General features: G+C 56.4%; 2 protein-coding genes across 2 annotated transcripts in view; one reads left to right on the forward strand and one right to left on the reverse strand.

Moving 5' to 3' along the window:
- Positions 1-779, forward strand: part of LOC129134588 (SRSF protein kinase 3-like) — a 5,538-nt gene extending 4,759 nt beyond the window's left edge. Inside the window, exon 8 of the mRNA XM_077172437.1 lies at positions 759-779. Within this exon, the coding sequence (XP_077028552.1) occupies positions 759-779 (21 nt within the window). The remainder of the gene's footprint in view (positions 1-758) is intronic.
- A 276-nt stretch (positions 780-1,055) lies between these two features.
- On the reverse strand, positions 1,056-24,457 carry LOC129134153 (RNA-binding protein 10-like). The gene is given in 18 exon segments (XM_077172439.1): positions 1,056-1,244; positions 1,246-1,332; positions 4,846-4,937; positions 6,871-6,967; positions 8,360-8,517; positions 9,243-9,444; positions 10,852-10,951; positions 11,442-11,539; positions 12,321-12,481; positions 13,312-13,470; positions 15,063-15,123; positions 16,620-16,706; positions 18,506-18,579; positions 20,596-20,665; positions 21,758-21,952; positions 22,902-23,058; positions 23,793-23,820; positions 24,334-24,457. Coding segments are annotated over 17 exon segments (2,004 nt in total). The 5' UTR covers positions 23,810-23,820; positions 24,334-24,457.
- Positions 24,458-24,623: the final 166 nt, after the last annotated feature.

The raw sequence follows: 24,623 nt of genomic DNA on the forward strand, positions 1-24,623 counted from the left end.
TACCCAGAGACCCCTCCAAAGGCACCCAGGGGAAACCAGGGACACCCCAGGGACACCCCAGGGACATCTCAGAGTAACCAGAGACACCCAGGGACACCCCCAAAGGCACCCACGGGCACCCCAGAGACCCCCAGAGACCCCTCCAAAGGCACCCAGGGGCACTCAGGGGAAACCAGGGACACCCAGGGGCACACAGAGACCCCTCCAAAGGCACCCATGGACACCCCAGAGACCCCCAGGGATACCCCAGGGACACCCCAGAGTGACCAAAGACACCCAGGGACACCCAGAGACCCCCAGGGATACCCAGGGGCACCCCAGAGTTACCAGGGGCACCCAGAGACCCCTCCAAAGGCACCCAGAGACCCCGAGGGACACCCAGGGGAAACCAGGGACACCCCAGGGACACCCCAGCCCCACCCAGGGACACCCAGAGCCCTGGGAGGAGATGGAGATGGGAGAAGTGGGGGTTTTGAGGGGATTTTGGGGGGCTCCGGGGATTGTCCTTGGCAATCTGGGGGTTTCCCCACTTTCAGGGTTTTCCCCTTATTTTCAGGGTTTTCCCCCCATTTTTAGGATTTCCCTCATTTTCAGGATTCCCCTCTTCCATTTTTAGGATCTCTCCCCCATTTTTAGGGTCCACCCCCATTTTTAGAGGTTTCCCCCATTTTCAAAGTTCCCCTCATTTTTAGGGCCCCTCTCTCCTCCATTTTTGGAGTGTGCCCCCCAGTTTTTTAGGGTTTTCTCCCATTTTTAAGGTTTTCTTCCCCCATTTTTAGGGTCCACCCCCATTTTTAGGGGTTTCCCCCCACTTTTAGGGTTTTCCCCCATTTTCAGGATTCCCCTCCTCCATTTTTAGGATCCCGCCCCCATTTTTAGGGTTTTTCCCCACTTTTAGGGTTTCCCTCATTTTCAGGATTCCCCTCTTCCACTTTTAGGATCTCCCCCCCATTTTTAGGGTCCCCCCCCCCCCATTTTTAGGGTTTTCCCCCGTTTTTAGGATCCTCCCCCCATTTTTAGGGTTTTTCCCCAGTTTTAGGGTTTTCCCCCCACTTTTAGGGTTTTTCCCCATTTTTAGGGTTTCCCCCCATTTTCAAGGCTCCCCTCATTTTTAGGGCCCCTCTCTCCCCCATTTTTGGGGTGTCCCCCCCCACACCCCTCACCTGCTGGGCCGTTTTGGTTTTGTGTTTCTCCTTTTTGTCCTTGGGCTCTTTGGGGGCGCCGGGGGTGCCCGGGGGTCCCGGGGGGGGCTCGGCGGGGGGGGGCGGCCACGTAGGTGCGTCTGTCCCCGTCCCAGTACAGGTACTGCCCCGCCCCCGCGTCGTAATAGTACTGCAGGGGGGCGGGGGGGGGTCAGCACCCCAAAAACCGGCCCTTGGCACCCCAAAAAACCGGCCCTTGGAACCCCAAAAACCGGCCCTTGGCACCCCAAAAACCGGCCCTTGGAACGCCAAAAACCCATCCTTGGAACCCCAAAAACCCATCCTTGGAACGCCAAAAATCCACCCTTGGAACCCCAAAAACCGGCCCTTGGCACCCCAAAAAACCCATCTTTGGAACGCCAAAAACCCAGCCTTGGCACCCCAAAAAACCCAGCCTTGGAACGCCAAAAAACCGACCCTTGGCACCCCAAAAAACCGGCCCTTGGAACCCCAAAAACCGGCCCTTGGAACCCCAAAAACCCCACCCTTTGCACCCCAAAAACCCAGCCTTGGAACCCCAAAAAACCCATCCTTGGAACGCCAAAAATCCACCCTTGGAACCCCAAAAACCCAGCCTTGGAACCCCAAAAAACCGGCCCTTGGAACCCCAAAAACCGGCCCTTGGAACACCAAAAACCGGCCCTTGGCACCCCAAAAACCCAGCCTTGGAACCCCAAAAACCGACCCTTGGAACCCCAAAAACACCATCCTTGGAACCCCAAAAACTGACCCTTGGCACCCAAAAAACCGGCCCTGGGCACCCCAAAAACCCAGCCTTGGAACGCCAAAAACCCAGCCTTGGAACCCCAAAAAACCGGCCCTTGGAACCCCAAAAAACCGGCCCTTGGCACCCCAAAAAACTGACCCTTGGAACCCCAAAAACCAAGCCTTGGAACGCCAAAAAACCCATCCTTGGAACCCCAAAAACCCAGCCTTTGCACCCCAAAAACCGACCCTTGGCACCCCAAAACCCACCCTTTGTATCCCAAAAACCCCACTCTTGGAACCCCAAAAACCGACCCTTGGCACCCCAAAAAACCGACCCTTGGAATGCCAAAAACCCAGCCTTGGAACTCCAAAAAACCCAGCCTTGGAACACCAAAAACCGACCCTTTATACCCCAAAAACACCATCCTTGGCACCCAAAAAACCGGCCCTTGGCACCCCAAAAACCGACCCTTGGAACACCAAAAACCCACCCTTTGTACCCAAAAAACCCCATCCTTGGAACCCCAAAACCCACACTTTGTACCCCAAAAACACCACCCTTGGCACCCCAAAAACACCATCCTTTGTACCCCAAAAACACCACCCTTGGAACGCCAAAAAACCAACCCCTGGAATGCCAAAAACCGACCCTTTGTACCCCAAAAACACCATCCTTGGAACCCTAAAAAAACACCCTTGGCACCCCAAAAAACCCCACCCTTTGCACCCCAAAACCCCATCCTTGGAACCCCAAAAACACCATCCTTGGAACACCAAAACCCCACCCTTTGCACCCCAAAAATTATCCCTCAGAGTGCCTAAAAATCACACCCCAAAATCACCTCTTTGTACCCCAAAAACCCCATCCTTGGAACGCCAAAAACCGACCCTTGGCACCCCAAAAACCGACCCTTGGAACCCCAAAAACCGACCCTTGGCACCCCAAAAAACCGACCCTTTGCACCCCAAAAACCGGCCCTTGGCACCCCAAAAACCACAGCCTTGGAACCCCAAAAAACCACCCTTTGTACCCCAAAAACCGACCCTTGGAACCCCAAAAAACCCACCCTTTGTACCCCCAAAACACCATCCTTTGCACCCCAAAACCCCACCCTTGGAACCCAAAAACCAACCCTTTGTACCCAAAAAACCGACCCTTGGAACCCCCAAAAATCACCCCCCAAAATCGCCTCTTTGTACCCCAAAACCACCACCCTTGGAACCCAAAAACCCCATCCTTTGTACCCCAAGAACACCATCCTTGGAACCCCAAAAACACCAACACTTTGTACCCCAAAAAACCCATCCTTGGAACCCCAGAAACCCACCCTTTGTACCCCAAAAAACCGAGCCTTGGAACGCCAAAAAACCCATCCTTTGTACCCCAAAACCCACACTTTGTACCCCAAAACCCCACCTTTGGAACGCCCAAAAATCATCCCACAGAGCGCCTAAAAATCACCCCCCAAAATTGCCTCTTTGTACCCCAAAACCACCCCTTTGTACCCCAAAAACCCCAGTCTTGGAATGCCAAAAACCCACACTTTGCACCCCAAAAACACCATCCTTTGCACCCCAAAAACCCACCCTTTGCATGCCAGAAACCCACCCTTGGAACCCCAAAACCCCACCCTTTGTACCCCAAAAAATCGACCCTTTGCACCCCAAAACCCACCCTTGGAACCCCAAAACCCCCACCCTTGGAATGCCAAAAATCACCCCCCAAAATCCCCTCTTTGTACCCCAAAAACCCCATCCTTGGAACGCCAAAAACCCCACCCTTTGCACCCCAAAAACCATCACTCAGAGAGCCTAAAAATCGGCCCCCAAAATCGCCTCTTTGTACCCCAAAAACCCCACCCTTGGCACCCCAAAATTCATCCCTCAGAGCACCTAAAAATCACCCCCCAAAATCGCCTCTTTGTACCCCAAAACCCACCCTCTGTACCCCAAAAATCACCCCCCAAAATCGCCTCTTTGTACCCCAAAACCCACCCTCTGTACCCCAAAAATCACCCTTAGAAACACTAAAAATCACCCCCCAAAATCGCCTCTTTGTACCCCAAAACCCACCCTTAGAAACCCTAAAAGTCACCTCTTAAAACTGCCCCTTTGTACCCCAAAACCGACCCTCTGTACCCCAAAAATCATCCCGTGAAACCCCCAAAATTATCCCATTTCTACCCCAAAATCGCCTCTTTGTACCCCAAAAATCGCCCTCAAAAATCATCCCTTTGTACCCCAAAAATCCCCCCTCAAAACCCCCAAAATCTCCTATTTGTACCCCAAAAATTCCCCCCTTCCTACCCGTAAAATTCACTTTAAAACTGAGGTTTTTTAGGATTAAAATTTGGCTGGAAAAGATTGAAAACTTCTCCTGTACCTCAAAATTTTCTTTTGTACCCCCAAAACCTCCCAAACCCCAAAAATCCCACCCTAAACCCAAAAAACCCCAAAACCTCCCACCCTTAAAATACCATTTTTAGGTCTAAAATTTCCATTTTTTTGCTCAAAATTCCAATTTTTTCACCCAAAACTTTGCTCTTTTTCACCCCAAATTTTTGGGGGACCCCGAATTCTTCTCCCTGCACCCCAAAACCCCAAACCTGGGAGTGGGGGTCGTAGTAGAGCCCCGTGAGGGGGTTGTAGTAGAAAATACCATTTTTAGGTCTAAAATTTCCATTTTTTTGGCTCAAAATTCCATTTTTTTCACCCCAAATTTTTGGGGGACCCCGAATTCCTCCCCCCCGCACCCCAAAACCCCAAACCCCCACCCTAAATCCGTGGTTTTACCCCTAAAAATACCATTTTCAGCTCTAAAACTTCAATTTTTTCGCTCAAAATTCCAATTTTTTCACCCAAAACTTCGCTTTTTTTCATCCCAAATTTTTGGGGGACCCCGAATTCTTCCCCCCTGCACCCCAAAACCCCAAACCTGGGAGTGGGGGTCGTAGTAGAGCCCCGTGAGGGGGTCGTAGTAGTAGCCCGAGGTCTCGTCGTACTGGTAGGTGGAGACGTCAGGCACGGCTGAGGGGGGCAAAAAAGGCGATTTTTGGGGGTCCCCCAAAAATTTTGGGGGTCCCTGAAGTGTTTAGGGTGGCCCCCAGGATCCCCCAAAAATGCCCCGAAGGTTGGGAGGAAATTTGGGGTTTGGAAGGGTTGGGATCGGCATGGGAAAAGCCCAGAATGACCCCAAAATTGATCCAAAATTAACCCCCAAATTCTCACAAAATTCTTCCCCCAAATTCTTCCAAATTTCCCCCAAAATTCTCCTAAAATTTCCCCCAAATCCCCTCCCAGGATCGCCCAAAATTCCCCCAAATTCCTCCCAAAATTGCCCCTAGGATCCCCCAAAATTCCCCCTCAATTTCTCCAAAATTCCCTCTGAGGATTCCCCAAAATCCACCCCCCCAGGATGCCCCAAATCCCCCAAAATTTTACCCAAATCCCCCAGAATCACCCCAATTCTCCCTCAGGACCCCCTCCCCAAATCCCCTCCAGAACGCCCAAAATCCCCCTAGGACCCCCTAAATCTCCCCAGAAACCCCAAAATCCCCTCCCAGGACCCCCAAAATCCCTCCCAAATCCTCCCAGAACCCCCCCATGATCCCCCCAAAATCCCCCAGGACCCCCGAAAATCCCCCCCAAATCCCCCCAGAACCCCGCAAAATCCCCCCAAAATCCCTCCCAAATCCTCCCCAAACCCCCCAAATTTCCCCCAAAATCCCCCAGGACCCCCTAAATCTCCCCCAAGACCCCCCAAAAACCCCCAGGATCCCTCCCAAATTCCCCCAAACATCCCCCCAAATCCCCCCCAGAATGTCCCAAACCTCCCTCAGGACCCCCAAAATCCCCCCCAAGTCCACCCAGAACCCCCCAAGATGCCTCAAATCCCCCCAAAATCCCTCCCAGGACCCCCAAAATCCCTCACAAATCCCCCCAGAACCCCCCAGGACCCTCTAAATCTCCCCCAAGACCCCCAAAATCCCCCCCAAATTCCCCCAGTTCTCCCCCCAGGAGGCCCAAAATCCCCTCCAGAACCCCCCAAAATCCCCCCAAAATCGTCTAAATCTCCCCCAGGACCCCCAAAATCCCCCCAAGTCCCCCCAGAACCCCCCCTAAATCCCCCCAAAAATCCCCCAAGGACCCCTCCAAACCTCCCTCAGGACCCCCAAAATCCCCCCAAACCTCCCTCAGGACCCCCAAAATCCCCCCAGGAGCCCCAAAATCTGCCCCAAATCCCCCCCAGAATGTCCCAAACCTCCCTCAGGACCCTCAAAATCCCCCTAGGACCCCCTTAATCCCCCCATGGATACCCCAAAATCCCCCTCAAGTCCCCCCCAGCACCCCACAAAATCCCCCCAGGATGCCTCAAATTCCCCCAAAATCCACTCCAGAACCCCCAAAATCGTCTAAATCTCCCCCAGGACCCTCTAAATCTCCCCAAAATCCCCCCGGAACCCCCGAAAATCCCCCCAAACCTCCCTAAGGACCCCCAAAATCCCCCCCAGAACCCCCCAAAATCTGCCCCAAATCTCCCCCAAATCCCCCCCAGAATGTCCCAAATCTCCCCCAGGACCCTCTAAATCTCCCCAAGACCCCCAAAATCCCCCCAAGTCCCCCCAGGACCCCACAAAATCCTCCCAGGATGCCTCAAATTCCCCCAAAATCCCTACCAGGACCCCCAAAATCCCCCCAAGACCCCCAAAATCCCCCCCAAATTCCCCCAGTTCTCCCCCCCAGGACCCCACAAATCCCCCCTAGGATGCCCAAAATCCCCCCAAAATCCCCTCCAGAACCCCCTAAATCCCCCCATGGATGCCCCAAATTCCCCCCAGAATGTCCCAAACCTCCCCCAGAACCCCCCAAACCTCCCTCAGGACCCCCCAAACCTCCCTCAGGACCCCCCAAACCCCCCCAGGACCCCCCAAAATCCCCCCTGCTCCCCTCCCCCACTCACGGTACTGCCCGTAGCCGTCGCTGCTGGGGGGGGCGGCCGGGGGGGGCCCCGTGGGGGCCGAATTTGGGGTCTCGGCCTTGAGGGGTCCCGAGTACACCTGGGGTGGGGAGGGGAGCACCCCAAAATGAACCCCCAGCCCCAAAACCCCTCCAAAGCCCCCCTAAACTCCCCCTTTTTTTTGGGTTCCCCTTCATTTTAAGCCCCCCCCCCTCAATTTTCCCAAATTTTGGGGTCTCTCCCCTCCCCTTAAGGATCCCCCCAATTTCCCACCCCGGATTTTGGGGTCCCCCCTCAATTTTACAACCCCTGCCTCAATTTTTGGGGTCTTCCTCTGAGTTTTGGGGACCCCTCTCCCCTAATTTTGGTTCCTTCCCCTTCCCCCCAAATTTTGGGGTCCCCCTCTCACTTTAAGAAATCCTCCCACCCCCATTTTTCGGGTCCCCCCCATTTCATGACCCCTCAATTTTTAGGATCCTCTCAAATTTTGGGACCCCTCCCCAATTTTAGCTCCTTTTCCTTCTCCTTCCCCCTCAGTTTTTGGGGTCCCCCCTCCCTTCCACAACCTCTCCCCCCCCCAATTTTTGGGGTCCCCGCCCCCCATTTCATGACCCCTCAATTTTTAGGGTCCTCCCAAATTTTGGGACCCCTCCCCAATTTTGGCTCCTTTTCCTTCCCCTCTCCCTCCGATTTTTTGGGGTCCTCCCAAATTTTGGGACCCATCCCCAATTTTAGCTCCTTTTCTTTCCCCTTCCCCCCCAATTTTTGGGTCCCTCCTGTGATTTTTGGGGACACCCCCACCCCTCAATTTTGGCTTCTTTCCCTTCCCCTTCTGCCCCAATTTTTGGGGTCCCCCCTCCCTTCCACAACCCCTCCCCCCCCCAATTTTTGGGGTCCCCCCAATTTCACGACCCCTCCCCTCCATTGTTTTAGGGTCCTCCCAAATTTTGGGACCCCTCCCCAATTTTGGCTCCTTTTCCTTCCCTTCTCCCTCCGATTTTTGGGGTCCTCCCAAATTTTGGGACCCCTCCCCAATTTTAGCTTCTTTCCCTTCCCCTTCTGCCCCAATTTTTGGGGTCCCCCCCCAATTTCATGACCCCTCAATTTTTAGGATCCTCCCAAATTTTGGGACCCCTCCCCAATTTTGGCTCCTTTTCCTTCCCCTCTCCCTCCGATTTTTTGGGGTCCTCCCAAATTTTGGGACCCATCCCCAATTTTGGCTCCTTTTCTTTCCCCTTCCCCCCCAATTTTTGGGGTCCTCCTGTGAATTTTGGGACCCCCTCCCACCCCTCAATTTTGGCTTCTTTCCCTTCCCCTTCCCCCTAAATTTTTGGGGTCCCCCCTCCCTTCCACAACCTCTCCCACCCAATTTTTTGGGGTCCCCCCCCATTTCATGACCCCTCAATTTTTTAGGGTCCTCCCAAATTTTGGGACCCTTCCCCAATTTTGGCTCCTTTTCCTTCCCCTTCCCCCCCAGTTTTTGGGGTCCCACCTGGCCGGGGGGTCCCGGGGGTGTCGCCGTGGGGGTCTCGGTGGTGGGGGAGGGGTAGGGGGCGGAGCCAGGGGGGGCGCGGGGGGGGAAGGGCCCCCCCCCTGCAGCCCCTCCCCCACCTCCTCCCCCCAAGGGGTCCTGGGGCGGCTCCTCTGGACCTGCGGGGGGGGGAGGGAGGGGAGACGTCATTGGGGGGAGGGGCCACACCTGGGGACACCTGGGGACACCTGGGGAGGGGAGGGGCCACACCTGGAACACCTGGGGAGGGCCTGGAAACACCTGGGGACACCTGGAGAGGGGAGGGGCCACACCTGGGGACACCTGGGGACACCTGAGAAGGGGAGAGGCCACACCTGGGGACACCTAGGGATACCTGAGAAGGGGAGGGGTCACACCTGGAACACCTGGGGAGGGCCTGGGGACACCTGGGAACATCTGGGGACACCTGGGAAGGGGAGAGGTCACACCTGGAAAGGCCCTGGAAACACTTGGGAACATCTGGAGGGGGCTGGGAACACCTGGGGACACCTGGGGAGGGGAGGGGCCACACCTGGGGAGGGCCTGGGAACATCTGGGGACACCTGAGAAGGGGAGGGGTCACACCTGGGGACACCTGGGAGGGGCTTGGGGACACCTGGGGACACCTGAGAAGGGGAGGGGCCACACCTGAGGGGGGTGAAGGCGACACCTGGGAACACCTGGGGACACCCAGGGGGGAGGGAGCCACACCTGGGGACACCTGGGGAGGGGAGGGGCCACACCTGGGGACACCTGGGGGGCACAAGGTCACACCTGGGGACAGGAACCACACCTGGGGACACCTGGGGGGCACAAGGTCACACCTGGGGACAGGAACCACCCCTGGTCTGGTGCCAGCACTCACCGGGGGCGGGGCCGTCAGCCTTGGCAGGGGCGGGGCCAGGCAGGGCGGGGCCGGGGGGCGGGGCCGAGGCTCCTTTCAGGTAGGCGGGGCTGTAGAGGGCGGGGCCAGGCCCGGGGAAGGGCTCCTCTGATTGGTAGAAGCCGCTGAAGTCAGCGCTGGGCTCCTCCCCCCCAGCCCAGGGCGTGTCCCCACCTGGGGCTGCCTGGGGGCGGAGAGGAAAACTCAAATTTTAAAAAAACTTTAAACTTTTTATACTGGAAAATAGAAATTTGTAAGGAAAATAGGGTATTTTCAAACAAAACTAACTTGTTTTACGTAATTAATAAATATATATATTATTACATATATAAAAATAGACATAGTTACACAATTAAGGTTTAAATTACTTTAATTTATATTGGAATAAATATAAATAATCTAATTTCAATAGTTCAATGATAATAAATAAATATATATATCCTTACATGTATAAAAATAAACTTAGTTACACAATTAAGGTTTAAATTACTTTAATTTATACTGGAATAAATGTAAATAATTTCAATAATTCAATGGTTTATATATAGGATAAAAATAATAACTATTAAAACTGCAACTATATTAAAATATATATATTTATACAATTAAAACTTAAATTACTTCAGTTTACTTTGAACTAAATTCAACGCATATAACTTAAATATTTTAAAAGTCTATATATAAGATGCTAAATATTAGCTACTAAATTAAAAACAAAAACAATGCGTTATTTATTAATTAGGCAATTTAAAGTATTTTGTAGAGAAAATTAATTAGCTACTTTGTAATTTGTTAGTAGATTACGATAAAACTAATGAATTTTAATATATATGTAATAATATGTTTATTATTATAGATGATAAATAATAATTATTTATTATTATTTATATATAAGAATATATTTAATATGCGTAAATATTAAATATATTTATTTATATATATTTATATATATAAAAATATATATTTATATTTTATACATATTATTTATATATATTTGTTTATATATATATAAGAAAGGTTTAATGTTAAACACAAAATATTATTTTCAACACTTTTAACAAAAATAAAAGAAACTCCTAACGATCCTTTTCAAAAGGTGGGAGCAGGAACAGCTCTGACCACGCCCCCTCATTGTGAAACCACGCCCACAGCATTTAAACCACACCCCCTTCCCCATAGCCCCCGCCCCTCAGGTTTAAACCACGCCCCCTTGATAACCAGGCACTGCACACTCATCAAGCCCCGCCCCCTCCATTAAAGCCCCGCCCTCAAGTCCTCAGGCCCCTCCCACTCATTGGCCACGCCCAGGCCACTCCACAGCCCCACCCACCTGTGACAGTGCCCACCCATACAGGTGTGCCCTCACCTGTGACAGTGCCCTGCCCTACCCAGGTGTGCCTCACCTGTGACAGTGCCCTCACCTGTGACAGTGCCCTCACCTGCCCAGGTGTGCCCTCACCTGTGACAATGCCCTCACCTGTGACAGTGCCCTCACCTGCCCAGGTGTGCCCTCACCTGTGACAGTGCCCCTCCCCTGCCCAGGTGTGCCCTCACCTGTGACAATGCCCCTCACTTGTGACAGTGCCCTCACCTGTGACAGTGCCCACTGGGCAGCAGCGATGGCCGTGGAGGCGACGGAGGCGGCGCTGGCGCGAGGGGGCCCCTCCCCAGGCCCCGCCCCCTGCACATCCCTGCGGGTGGAGCTTCGTGTCAGGGGCGGGGCCTGAGGCCTGGGAGGGGCTGGGTGGGAGGGGCTAAATGGCTAAGGGGGTGGGGCTTTGTGGCAGGGTGTGGAATGTGGGGGTGGGGTTAATTGTGGAGGGCGTGGCTTAAGGGAATGGGCAGAGCCTGGGAAGTGTCACAGGGGCTGGGCTGGGGCTGTGGGTGTGGCCTGTTCCAGGTGTGGTGCCAGGGGGTGTGGCCTGTAACCAAGGGTGGGGCCTAAGGGGCAGAGCCTGTGCCAGGCCAAAGGTGGGGCTAAGGGGCGGGGCCTGTGCCAGGTGTGGTGCCAGGGGGGTGGAGCCTGGGGGTGGAGCCTGTGCCAGGTGTAGGAACAACGCAGGATGTGGGGACAGGGTGGGTTCCAGGTGCGGTGCCACACCCTGGACCGGTGCCACGCCCAGGTGTGGTGCCACACCCAGGCCCAGTGCCACGCCCATGTGCGGTGCCACGCCCCCTCACCTCTTGGAGCCCTTGGCGAACTCCACGTTGATGCTCTTGCCGTCGATGTGCAGGGGGGGGTGCAGGGCCTGCAGCATCTGCAGCAGCTGCGCAGCCTCCTGCAGGGGCATGGGCGGGGCATGGGCGGGGCCAGCGGTGGCGTCCAGCCCCTCTGGTCCCTCCCAGTCCCTCCCAGTACCCGCCATGATGGTGACTAAACCCCCACAATCCCCCTCTGTTCCTTCTCTCCAGTCTCCCCCAGTGTCCCCCCAGTACCACGATGGTGCTGAGCTGCATGAAGGCGAAGCCGCGGTTCACCTGCGTTTGCCCATCTTTGATCACGCCCCAGTTCCCCCCAAATCCCCCAGGCCCTCCCAGTTTCCCAGCTCCCTCCCAGTGCTCCCAGTCCCTCCCAGTTCCCCCCAGTCCCTCCCAGTCCCACGATGGTGCTGAGCTGCACAAAGGCAAAGCCGCGGTTCACCTGCGTTTGCCCATCTTTGATCACGCCCCAGTTCCCCCCAAATCCCCCAGGCCCTCCCAGTTTCCCAGCTCCCTCCCAGTGCTCCCAGTCCCTCCCAGTTCCCCCCAGTCCCTCCCAGTCCCACGATGGTGCTGAGCTGCACAAAGGCAAAGCCGCGGTTCAGCTGCGTTTGCCCATCTTTGATCACGCACCCTGGTCCCTCCCAGTCCCCCCAGTCTCCCCAGTCCCCCCAGTCCCGCCCAGTGCTCCCAGTCCCCCGATGGTGCTGAGCTGCACAAAGGCAAAGCCACGGTTCAGCTGCATTTGCCCATCTTTGATCATGCCCCAGTTCCCCCCAAATCCCCCAGTCCCTCCCAGTTCCCCCCAGTCCCTCCCAGTCCCGCCCAGTCCCTCCCAGTCCCGCCCAGTGCTCCCAGTACCACGATGGTGCTGAGCTGCACGAAGGCGAAGCCGCGGTTCAGCTGCGTTTGCCGATCTTTGATCACGCGCACGTTGGCGGCCGAGAGCGCCGCGAAGGGGGCGAGGGCGGCCAGGATGGACTCCAGGCTGCTCTGGGGGTGCAGGTTCCGCAGGATGATGGCTGGGGGGGACACAGCACGGACACCTGGGCACACCTGAGGGCACCTGGGGGCACCTGGGCACACCTGGGGGCACCTGGAGATACCTGGGGGCACACCTGGGGGCACCTGGGCACACCTGGGGGCACCTGGAGATACCTGGGGCACACCTGGGGGCACCTGGAGATACCTCAGGATGCTTGGGGGCACACCTGGGGGCACACCTGGGGGCACCTGGGCACACCTGAGCATACCTGGGGGCACATCTGGGGGCACCTGGGCACACCTGGGGATACCTGAGGGCACACCTGGGCACACCTGGGGACACCTGGGTACACCTGAGCAAACCTGGGCATACCTGGGGGCACACCTGGGGGCATCGGGGAACACCTGGCGATACCTGGGGGAACACCTGGGGGCACCTGGGCACACCTAGACACCCCTGTGGGCACCTGAATCCACCTGGGAACATCTGGGCACACCTGGAGATAACTCAGGATACTTGGGGGCACACCTGGGGATACCTGGAGGCACACCTGGGGACACCTGAGGGCACACCTGGGGACACCTGGGGATAACCGAGGGGACACCTGGGGGCACCTGAGGGCACACCTGGGGACACCTGGCCACACCTAGGAGAACACTGGGAACACCTGAATCCCTCCAATCCTCCCCGAGGTTCCCCTTCAAGCCCCCCCCCCCCTCAAAAACCCTCCAGAATTCCCAAATCCCCCCCCCCTCAAAATCCTCTAAATTTCCTTAAAAAATCCCCCAAAATTCCCGAAAAAAAACCCCAAAAATCCCCAAATCCACCCAGAAATGCCCCCCCAAACCCCCCTGGCCCTGCACTCACTGTCGTTGGCGTTGTCAGCTCCGGGCTCGGTGCCCCCCTGGGAACCCCCGGGGGGACCCCCGAGGGTGGGGCCGTAGGGTTGGGGGAGGGGCAGGAGCCCCCCTCCCCCCCCCGGGACCAGCTCTGGCCGGGGACCCCCCGGGCCCTTCTGCTCGGCCTCTGCACCCCAAAAAAAAAAATCCCCAAAATCAGAAATTGGACCCCCAAAAAAGGCCCAAAATCAGAAATTGGACCCCCCCAAAAAAGGCCCAAAATCAGGGATTGTGCCCCACAAAATCAGAGACTGGACCCCAAAAAAAACCCCCCAAAATCAGAAAATGGACCCCAAAAAAATCCCCAAAAAAAGGCCCAAAATCAGGGATTTGACCTCTCAAAAAACCCCAAAATCAGAAACTGGACCCCAAAATTCCCCCCCAACAAAAGGCCCAAAATCAGGGATTGTGACCGACAAAATCAGAGACTGGACCCCAAAAAAAACCCAAAATAAAAGGCCCAAAATCAGGGAGTGTGCCCCACAAAATGAGAGATCGGACCTCCCCAAAAAATCCCCAAAATCAGGGATTTAATCTCTCAAAAAAACCCAAAATTAGAAAGTGAACCCCCCAAAAAAAACCCCAAAAAAAAGGCCCAAAATCAGGGATTGTGCCCCCCAAAATGAGAGACTGGACCCCAAAAAAACCCCCCCAAAAAAGCTCCAAAATCAGAAACTGGACCCCAAAAAAAACCCAAAAAAAAAGGCCTAAAATCAGGGATTGTGCCCCACAAAATGAGAGACTGGACCCCCCAAAAAAACTCCAAAAAAGGCCAAAAATCAGGGATTAAGCCCCACAAAATGAGAGACTGGACCCCCCAAAAAAACCCCCAAAAAACAGACCCAAAATCAGGGATTGTGCCCCCCAAAATCAGAGACTGGACCCCAAAAAAAACCCAAAATAAAAGGCCCAAAATCAGGGATTGTGCCCCCCAAAATGAGAGACTGGTCCCCTCCAAAAAATACCCCCAAAAAATACCCCAAAATCAGGGATTGTGCCCCACAAAATGAGAGACTGGACCCCAAAAAAACCCCCAAAATCAGGGATTTAACCTCTCAAAAAACCCCAAAATTAGAAAGTGAACCCCCAAAAAAACCCCAAAATCAGGAACTGAATGCCAAAAATCCCAAACTCAGAGACTGAAACCTCCCAAAAAAACCCAAAATCAGGGATTAAAACCCGCAAAAAAACCCAAAATCAGAAACTGAACCCCCCCAAAAAACCCAAAATCAGGGATGGAACACCCAAAAACCCCAAAATCAGGAATTTAACACCCAAAAAAAACCCCCAAATCAGGGATTGAACTCCCTAAACAACCCCAAAATCAGAAACTGAACCCCCAAAAAAACCAAACAACCCCAAAAATCAGGGATTGAACCCCCCAAAAAACCCAAAAACCCCAAACCCCCCCAAATTTAGGGATGGAACCCTTAAAAAAACCCCACAAAACCCCAAAACAACCCCAAAAAAAAAACAAATCAGGGATTGAACCCCCCAAAAAAAACCCCAAAAATCAGTGATAGAACCCCAAAAAACCCAGGAAACCCCAAAATCAAATCCCTTGGGGTTGAATCCCTCAAAACTGGGGATTCAACCCCAAAACCAGGGGCTCCCCTGCACGTTTGGGGGTACCCCAATAATTGTGGGGAGGTTTGAGGCAGTTTAGGGGAGCGTCCCCCAAAGTTTTGGGGTAAAATCCCGGGATTTGGGGTCACTCACCGGCTTTGGGGACGCCACACTTGAAACATTTCTCACGGCGCTTGAAGTTCTGCACCCCACACTGGGAACCCCAAAAATGTCAGAGCCCAAAAACGTCACAGCCCCAAAACTGCTGCACCCCAAAAGTGTCACACCCCAAAACTGCTGCACCCCAAATCCACTGCACCCCCAAATATCACACCCCAAAAGTGTCACACCCCAAAAGTGTCACACCCCAAAAATGTCACAACCCGAGTTTGTCACACCCCAAAACTTCCAAACCCCAAAACTGCCCTGGATCCCCCACCCAAACCCACCCCTCCCAGAGCACCCCAAAAATGCAGCACCCCAAAAATGCAGCACCCCAAAAATACAGCACCCCAAAACCTCTCAAGCTGTCCAGGACCTCTCCAAAACTCCTCAGGATCTCCCCAAAATCCTTTCAGGACCCCCCAGTGCTCTCCCAGTGTCCCCCAATGCCCCCCAATGCCTCCCAGTGTCCCCCAGTCCCTCCCAGTGCCACCCAGTCCCTCCCAGTGCCACCCAGTCCCTCCCAGTGTCCCCAATGCCCTCCCAGTGTCCCCCAGTGTCCCCCAGTGTCCCCCAATGCCCTCCCCAGTGCCCCCCCAATGCTCTTCCAGTCCCTCCCAGTGCCCTCCCAGTCTCCCCCAGTGCCCCCCAGTCCCTCCCAGTGCCACCCAGTCCTTCCCAGTGTCTCCCAATGCCTGCCCAGTGTCCCCCAGTGCCCTCCCAGTGGCCCCCATTACCACCCAGTGCTCTCCCAGTGCCCTCCCAGTGTCCCCAGTGCCCTCCCAGTGTCCCCCAATGCCCCCCAATTCCCTCCCAGTGCCCCCCAGTCCTTCCCAGTGTCCCCCAATGCGCTCCCAGTGCCACCCAGTGCACCCCAATGCCCTCCCAGTGTCCCCAGTGCCCTCCCAGTGTCCCCCAATGCCCCCCAATGCCCTCCCAGTGCCACCCAGTCCTTCCCAGTGTCCCCCAATGCCCTTCCAGTCCTTCCCAGTGCCACCCAGTGCACCCCAATGCACTCCCAGTGTCCCCCAGTGCCACCCCACTGCCTCCCAGTGCCCCCCAATGCCCTCCCAATGTCCCCCAGTGCCCCCCCACTGCCTCCCAGTGCCCCCCAGTGCCCCCCAGTGTCCCCCTAATGCCCTTCCAGTCTCTCCCAGTGTCCCCCAGTGCCTACCAGTGCCCCCCAAAGCCCTCCCAGTGGCCCCCAGTGCCCCCCAATGCCCTCCCAGTATCCCCCAGTCCTTCCCAGTGTCCCCCAATGCCCTTCCAATCCTTCCCAGTGCCACCCAGTGCCCCCCAATGCCCTCCCAGTGTCCCCCAATGCGCTCCCAGTGCCACCCAGTGCACCCCAATGCCCTCCCAGTGTCCCCCAATGCCTCCCAATTCCCTCCCAGTGCCCCCCAGTCCTTCCCAGTGCCCCCCAATGCCCTCCCAGTCCTTCCCAGAGCCTTCCAGTGCCCTCCCAATGACCCCCAGTCCCTCCCAGTACCCCCCAGTGCCCCCCAGTGCTCTCCCAGCGCCCCCCAGTGCCCTCCCAGTGCCCCTCACCTTGGCACAGAGCCAGTCCTCGTTGATTTTGGGTTTGGGGTCGCTGTAGTGCAGGGACACGCGGTGCCCCAGCAGGGTCAGCCCGGCCTAAGGGGGGCACAGGGGGGTCAGGGGGGGCACAGGGTGACCCAGCCTGGCCCAGGGGGGGCACCAGGACACAAATCTGGGGGGCACCCGGACTGGAATTGGGGGGCAGCAAGGTTTGAGGTGGGGACACAAGGGCTTGTCCCACAAGGGGCACCAGGGCTGGAATTTAGGGACACTTGGGGGGCATCAGGACACAAATCTGGGGGGCACCTGGGGGGCACCAGGACACAAATCTGGGGGGCATCAGGACACAAATCTGGAGGGCACCAGGGTGTGAATCTGGGGGGCACTTGGGGGGCACCAGGGTGTGAATCTGGGTGGCACTTGGGGGGCACCAGGACACAAATCTGGGGGGCACCTGGGGGGCACCAGGGCGTGAATCTGGGGGGCACCTGGGGGGCATCAAGACACAAATCTGGGAGGCACCTGGGGGGCACCAGGGTGTGAATCTGGGGGGCACCTGGGGGGCACCAGGGTGTGAATCTGGGGGGCACCTGGGGGGCACCAGGGTGTGAATCTGGGGGGCATCTGGGGGGCACCAAGGCTGGAACTGGGGGCACCAGGGTTGGAATTTAGGGACACCTGGGGGGCATCAGGACACAAATCTGGGGGACACCTGGGGGGCACCAGGGTGTGAATCTGGGGGGCACCTGGGGGGCACCAAGGCTGGAATTGGGGGGCACCAGGGTTGGAATTCAGGGACACCAGGGGGGCACCAGGACACAAAGCAGGGGGGCACCTGGGGGGGCACAAGAACACAAATCTGGGGGGACACCTGGGGGGCATCAGGACGCAAATCTGGGGGACACCAGGGTGTGAATCTGGGGGACACCTGGGGGGGCACAAGAACACAAATCTGAGGGGGCCCCAGGGGACCCCCAAACTGTAAACCAGGGCAGTGCCATGGCTGGAATTTTGGGACACCAGGACTCGTTTTGAGGGGCACCAGGGGGGCACCAGGGCAGGAATTTGGGGGTGCCAAGGCTGGAATTCAGGGGGGGCACCAGGAGCCGTTCTGAGGGGCAGCAGAGGTCGTCCCAGGTGGCACCAGCAGCTGTACTGGGAACACTGGGACACGCATGAGGCCTCTGTGCCCATCCCTGACTGCGGGGACACGGCCACCAGTACGGACCAGTATGGACCAGTATAGACCAGTAGAGACTGGTACGGACCAGTACGGACCAGTACAGACCAGTACAAACCAGTACACACCAGCACCATCCCATTAACCCTGTCCCCACCCCTCCTCTCCCCCACCTGCTCTGCCCCACCCATATTTGCCCCTCCCCCACCTGTTGGCCCCACTCCCATTGGCCCCTCCCCCTTTTCATTGGCTCCTCCCCCTCCTCCTGTTGGCCCCTCCCTCTTTCCATTGGCTCCTCCCTCTCCCACTTTCTCCTCCCCACCTATTGGCCCCTCCCCCTTTTCATTTGCTCCTCCTCCACCTGTTGGCCCCTCCCCCTTTTCATTGGCTCCTCCCCTACCTGTTGCCCCCCCTTTTCATTGGCTCCTCCCCCTCCCATTTGCTCTTCCTCAATCTATTGGCTCCTCCCCCTTTTCATTGGCTCCTCCCCTTTTCATTGGCCCCTCCCTCTTTTCATTGGCCCCTCCCTCTTTTCATTGGCCCCTCCCCCTCCTATTGGCCCCTCCCCCTTTTCATTAGCCCCTCTCTCTTTTGATTCCCCCCCACCTGTTGGCAAGGCCCTCACCCCTCCCCCTTTTTATTGGCCCCTCCCTCTTTCCATTGGCCCCTCCCCCACCTGTTGGCCCCTCCCCCTTCTCGTCGGCCCCTCCCCCACCTGGTTGGCCTCCATCCACCTGGCCGCCTCCTGCACGTGATGGAATTCCACGAAGGCGAATCCACGGCTCTGACCTGGAATGGGCCACGGGGGAGGGGGGCATGGGGGGCACCCATGGGTGCTCTGGGACCCCCTGGGGTGGGGTGGGTGGGGGAGGGGGGGGACGGACGGACAGGGCACCCAGGGACCCGCTGGGGTAAGGGCAGGGCACCCATGGGTGGTGTTGGAACCCCCCCGGGGGACCCCCAAGGTGAAGCCTATGGGTGCTCCTGGTGCCCTTCCAGAACCTGGGTGCGACCTGAGCTGGGCTGGCACCCCTGGGTGCCCCTGAACCTGAGCTCAGCACCCCTGGGTGCTCCTGGGGAGGGATCTAGGGACAGGTCTGGCACCCCTGGGTGCCTCTAAAGCTGAGCTCAGCACCCCTGGGTGCTCCTGGGGAGGGGGCTGGCACCCCTGGGTGCCCCTAAAGCTGGGCTCAGCACCCCTGGGTGCTCCTGAGGACGGGGCTGGCACCCCTGGGTGCCCCTTAGGCTGAATGTGGGGACAGGTCTGGCATCCCTGGCTTTGGATCTGGCACCCCTGGGTGCCCCCCGAGGCTGGCACAGCACCCCTGGGTGCTCCTGAAGAAGGGACAAGCACCCCTGGGTGCTCCTAAGAAAGGAAAAGCACCCCTGGGTGCTCCTAAGGGTAAAAAGAGCACCTGTGGGTGTTCCCTGATGACAAGAATGGCACCCCTGGGTGCCCCTCGAATGGGTTCAACAGCCCTGGGTGCCCCCTGAGCCTGGTGCAGCACCCCTGGGTGCTCCTGAGAAGGGGACAAGCACCCCTGGGTGCCCCTAAAGAGGAAACTGACACCCCTGGGTGCCCCTATGGAGGAGATCAGCACCCCTGGGTGCTCCTGAGGAAGGGACAGACACCTCTGGGTGCCCCTAGAGATGGAACTGGCACCCCTGGGTGCCCCTAGGGAGGGGACAGGCAGTCCTGGGTGTTCCCAAAGACAGGATGGGCACCCCTGGGTGCTCCCTAAAGACAAACCCGGCACCCCTGGGTGCCCCTGGGGAAACGATGAGCACCCCTGGGTGCTCCTGGGGAGGGGACAGGCACCCCTGGGTGCCCCTGGGGAATGGTACCAGCACCCCTGGGTGCCCCTGGGAATGGGATCAGCGGCCCTGGTGCCCTTCCAGTCCGGTGCAGCACCCCTGGGTGCCCCTAGAGATGGGACCAGCACCCCTGGGTGCCCCCTAAGCCTGGCAGAAACATCCCTGGGTGCCCCTAGGGAGGGGACAGGCACCCCTGGGTGCCCCTAGAGATGACATCGGCACCCCTGGGTGCCCCTTGGGAGAGGACCAGCACCCCTGGGTGCTCCTAGAGAGGGGACAGGCACCCCTGGGTGCCCCTGGGGATGGGACCAGCACCCCTGGGTGCTCCCAAAAAGACACACGGACCTCTCGGTGCTTCTGAGAACAGGATCAGCACCCCTGGGTGCTCCTATCGAGGGGACAGGCACCCCTGGGTGCCCCCTGAGTCTGGTACAGCACCCCTGGGTGCCCCCTGAGTCTGGTACAGCACCCCTGGGTGCCCCTGGGGATGGGACCAGCACCCCTGGGTGCTCCTAAGAAGAAGGACCAGCACCCCTGGGTGCTCGTAGGAATGGGATCAGCAGCCCTGGTACCCTTTGAGGTCAGTCCAGCACCCCTGGGTGCCCCCTAAGCCTGCCAGAAGCACCCCTGGGTGCTTCTGAAGATGACACTGGCACCCCTGGGTGCTCCTAAAGATGGAACCAGAACCTGAGGGAGCTCATTGGGAGGGACAGAAACCCCTAGGGAGGGGACAGACACCCCTGGGTGCCCTTAGGGAGGGGACAGACACCCCTGGGTGCCCCTGGGGATGGAACCAGCACCCCTGGGTGCCCCCTAAGGAACAGGACCACCCCGCCTGGGTGCCCCCTGGCATGGGCAGGGCAGGGACCCTCCTCCCTCCAAGGGACCCGGATGTCAGGGTGCCCCCCACCCTAAAGAGAGCCCAGGGGAAGGGCCCAGGTGAGGGGGAGGGGCCCAGGTGAGCAGGGGAGGGGCCCAGGTCAGACTCACCTGAGGATTTGTTGCGCATCAGCCGCACCTCACGGGGCTGCACCCCCTGGGCCTGCAGCTGTGCCCGGATCTGTGGGGACACGGGGACACAGGGGCATGGGGACACCGTGACACAGCACCTGGGGCACAGGACAGCACCCGCAGGGACATGGGGACAACACCCATGGGGACACAGGGACATGGGGACACCGTGACACAGCAGCTGGGGCACAGGACAGCACCCACAGGGACATGGGGACACAGGGACATGGGGACACCGTGACACAGCACCTGGGGCACAGGACAGCACCCACAGGGACATGGGGACAACACCCATGGGGACACAGGGACATGGGGACACAGGGAAACGTCACCTGGGGCATGGGGACATGGGGACACAGGACAGCACCCACAGGGACATGGGGACACACCGGAACATGGCCACATCACCTGGGACACCAGGTCAGGGCCTGGAGAGGACATGGGGACATCATGGCAGGGGGCGGGACCACAGCAAAGAGGGGTGGGGCCATCCAAGGAAGGGGGCGGGGCATCCTAAATTGGGGCGGGGCTATGTTAGGTGGGGCGGGGCCATGCAAGAAGTCAGAAGTGCCACCACGGCAGGGGGCAGGGCCATGATGAAGAGGGGTGGGGACATCTGAGCTAGGGGGGTGGGGTCATCCCAACCAGGGGGCGTGGCCATCCCAGAAGGGATGCCACAGCAAAGGGGGGTGGGGCCATCCCAGCTAGGGGGTGGAGCCATCTCAGAAGTGAGATGAGCCATTGCAGAAGGGGGCGGGGCCATGATGAAAAGGGGTGGGGCCATCCCAGATGGGAGCAGGGCCACCATGGCAGGGGGCGGAGCCACAGCAAGGAGGGGTGGGGCCATCCCAGAAGAGAGTGGTGCCATCCTGGCAGGGGGCGGAGCCACAGCAAAAGGGGGTGGGGCCATCAGAGAAGAGAGCAGGGCCATCCTGGCAGGGGGCGGAGCCACAGCACAGAGGGGTGGGGCCATCCCATCTAGTGGGCGGAGCCATCTCAGAAGTGAGACCTGATATGGCTACAGGGGGCGGGGCCATGATGAAGAGGTGGTGGTGCCATCATGGCGGGGGGGGCGGAGCATTGTGGATAGGGGCGGGGCTATCTCTGGAGGGGGCGTGGCCTCGGCAGGGGCGGGGCTCACGTCGTTCTCGGTGGCCGCCTGGGGCAGCATGCGCAGCATGACGATGGTGCTGGCCCGCGGCTCCTCCTCGGCGCCCTCCCGGTAATCCTGGTCCCGGTAATCGCCGTCAGCGCCGAACGGCAGCGCCGGGGGCTCCCGGGGAGGCTCCCGGGGCGGCTCCCGCTTCCGGGGAGGCTCCGTGCTCTCGTAGGAACCCTGGAACAGGGGAGGGAGCCACTGAGGTTTTGTATTTTCTGTACTAAAAAATAATAACTGCCAAAAAAAACCACTGCGTTTAACCTGCAATCATAAAGAAAACTTCCAAAATTAAATAAAACCTCAAATTATAAATGTATAATTTACATAAAAGCAAATAATATCATATAAGAAGAACCTTATAGTTTAAAGTTTTATAATAGTACATACATAGAACAAAAGTTTTTAAAATAAAAGTTAGTCCCTGTTCCTCACCTTCTTCATCTTAAACTTAAACAATGCTTCAAAATTAGGCAAAAAAATTTATATTACAAATCACAGTTAGGTGCTGAATTAGAAATATGAACAATTCAAGTATGGTTTTTTAATTCAACAGGTTATCCTTAAAAGATCTTGTAAAAATTAATTTTATTATGTTTATATATATTAAAATTTATATAATTTTAAAAAAATAACAATATATTTTATAATATTTATAATTACAAATATTATTTATAAAATTTAATATATATTACTTAGTAATTTATAAATTTTATAAATGTTTAGAAATTATTTATAAATTTTATAAATTTTATAAGTTTTTATAAATTATTTATAAATTTTAAAATTTTTATTTATAATTTTAATTATTCAATTATTTACTATATTATATATAATTAATATAATATTTAATTATTTATATTTATATAATTACTTAAGGTACACTTACATATTTTGTATTATTTCCTTACTGCTAGTTACATTTGGTTAGTTATTCTATTTATATATTTATCATACTTTTACCTCATTTCACCAAAACACCACAAAAATCACAGCTTATAAAACCACAACACACATAAAAACCAACAAACATCTCAACCCAAACAACAAACACCATCTCACCCATTGAACAAAATAAAAATAAAACTCAGCACCCACCTGAGACCCCTCCCCAGCTCCCCACACGCACCTGAGGGGGGGTCCCGGCATTGGGGGGTCCCTCGGGGGGTCCCCCATAACCTCTGTAGTCCATGTCGCGATAGTCGTGATCCCGCTGGGTACGGGAGCCGTCCTCGGAGGGGGGAGGGGCACCCCCGTAACGCCCCGTGCGGTCCCCACGGCCACCCCTGGGAGGGGGGGTCAGGGTCAGTGGGGCCCAGAGCTCTGGGGGTCCCCAAAATCTGGAGCCCAAATCCTGGAGCCCAAATCCTGGGCCTTAAATCTGCATCCCAAATCTAGACCCCAAATCTGCACAACAAATCTGGACCCCAAATCCTGGAGCCCAAATCCTGGGCCTTAAATCTGCATCCCAAATCTAGACCCCAAATCTGCACAACAAATCCTGGAGCCCAAACTAGGACCCCAAATCTGGACCCTAAATCTGGATCCCAAATCCTGCACCTTAAATCCTGGACTCCAAACCTGCACCCCAAATCTGGACCTCAAATCTGCACAACAAATCCTGGACCTCAAATCTGCATCCCAAATCTACACCTTAAATCCTGGACCCCAAATCTGCACCTCAAATCTGCACAACAAATCCTGACCCCAAATCTGCATCCCAAATCTGCACCTTAAATCCTGGACCCCAAACCTGCACCCCAAATCTGGACCCCAAATGGTTCTTTTCACCCTCCGGGGTCCCCCCAAACTCCCCTGTGCCCTCAGTAGTCCCCAAATGTCCCCTCACCTCCCCATGGGATCCCCAAATGCCCCGAGGTGCCCCCAAATGTCCCCTGACCTCCCCAAAATACTGAATTCATACTGAATTCTATTTGATGGAGGTCTTCAACAGCTGCCCAGATGTTCCCACCCCCCAACCCGATCCCGAGTTTTGGGGATCCCCAGGTCCCCCCCTCACCTGCGCTCGTACTCCATGGTGCCAGCACCTGTGAGGGCAGCAACCGCTGAGACTGGGAGGAACTGGGGGGTTACTGGGATGGACTGGGTTCAATGGGAAGAGACCTGAATGACCTGGAAAAGTACCGGGATGGACTGGGAGGAACGGCTGGAATATTTTATGGCAAACTGGGAAGGCCCAAAGGGGAACAAGGGGGAAATGAAGGTGGAACTGGGATGAACTGGGAACCACTGGGCCCTGTGCAGGGGAGGAGGAGCAGACACGACCACCCTCATACCCCGCCCTAATTAGTATGCAAGTACACGCCCTCTAATTAACATACAATGCCACACCCCTTAATTAGCATTAAAAATCCAGCCCCGGTTCCCGCTCTCACACCCCCTCCCTCACAAACTGCACCAGGAGTTCTGTTCAGCCCCGCCCCTCCCGGTCAGCCCCGCCCCTCCCGGTCGGCTCCTCCCCTCCCGGTCGGCTCCTCCTCTCCCCTCAGACCCCTCCCCATCCCGGCCGGGCCCGTCCCGCCCCTCACGGCCGTCCTGACCTTCCCCGGCGCCGCCGCCGCCGCCGCTCCCCGGCACCAAAATGGCGGCGCCGCTCCCGCTCCGCCGGGCCCGTCCCGCGCGCCCGCCCTCGCCGGGGTTCCATTGGTCGATGATCCCGTCAGTCAAAAAACACCGCGTTCTTATTGGTTCTTGCTGTAGAGTGGGCGGTGCAGCCTTACGGCTGGCTATGATTGGCTGCAGAGAAAAAGTGGGCGGGATCATACTGAGTGAAGGGGGCGGGACAACGTAAGCGCAGCGCTATGATTGGCCGTTCAGCGCGAGGGCGGGA

The sequence above is a fragment of the Agelaius phoeniceus genome, chromosome 38 (genome assembly GCF_051311805.1).
Source record: "Agelaius phoeniceus isolate bAgePho1 chromosome 38, bAgePho1.hap1, whole genome shotgun sequence".
NCBI lineage: Eukaryota > Metazoa > Chordata > Aves > Passeriformes > Icteridae > Agelaius > Agelaius phoeniceus.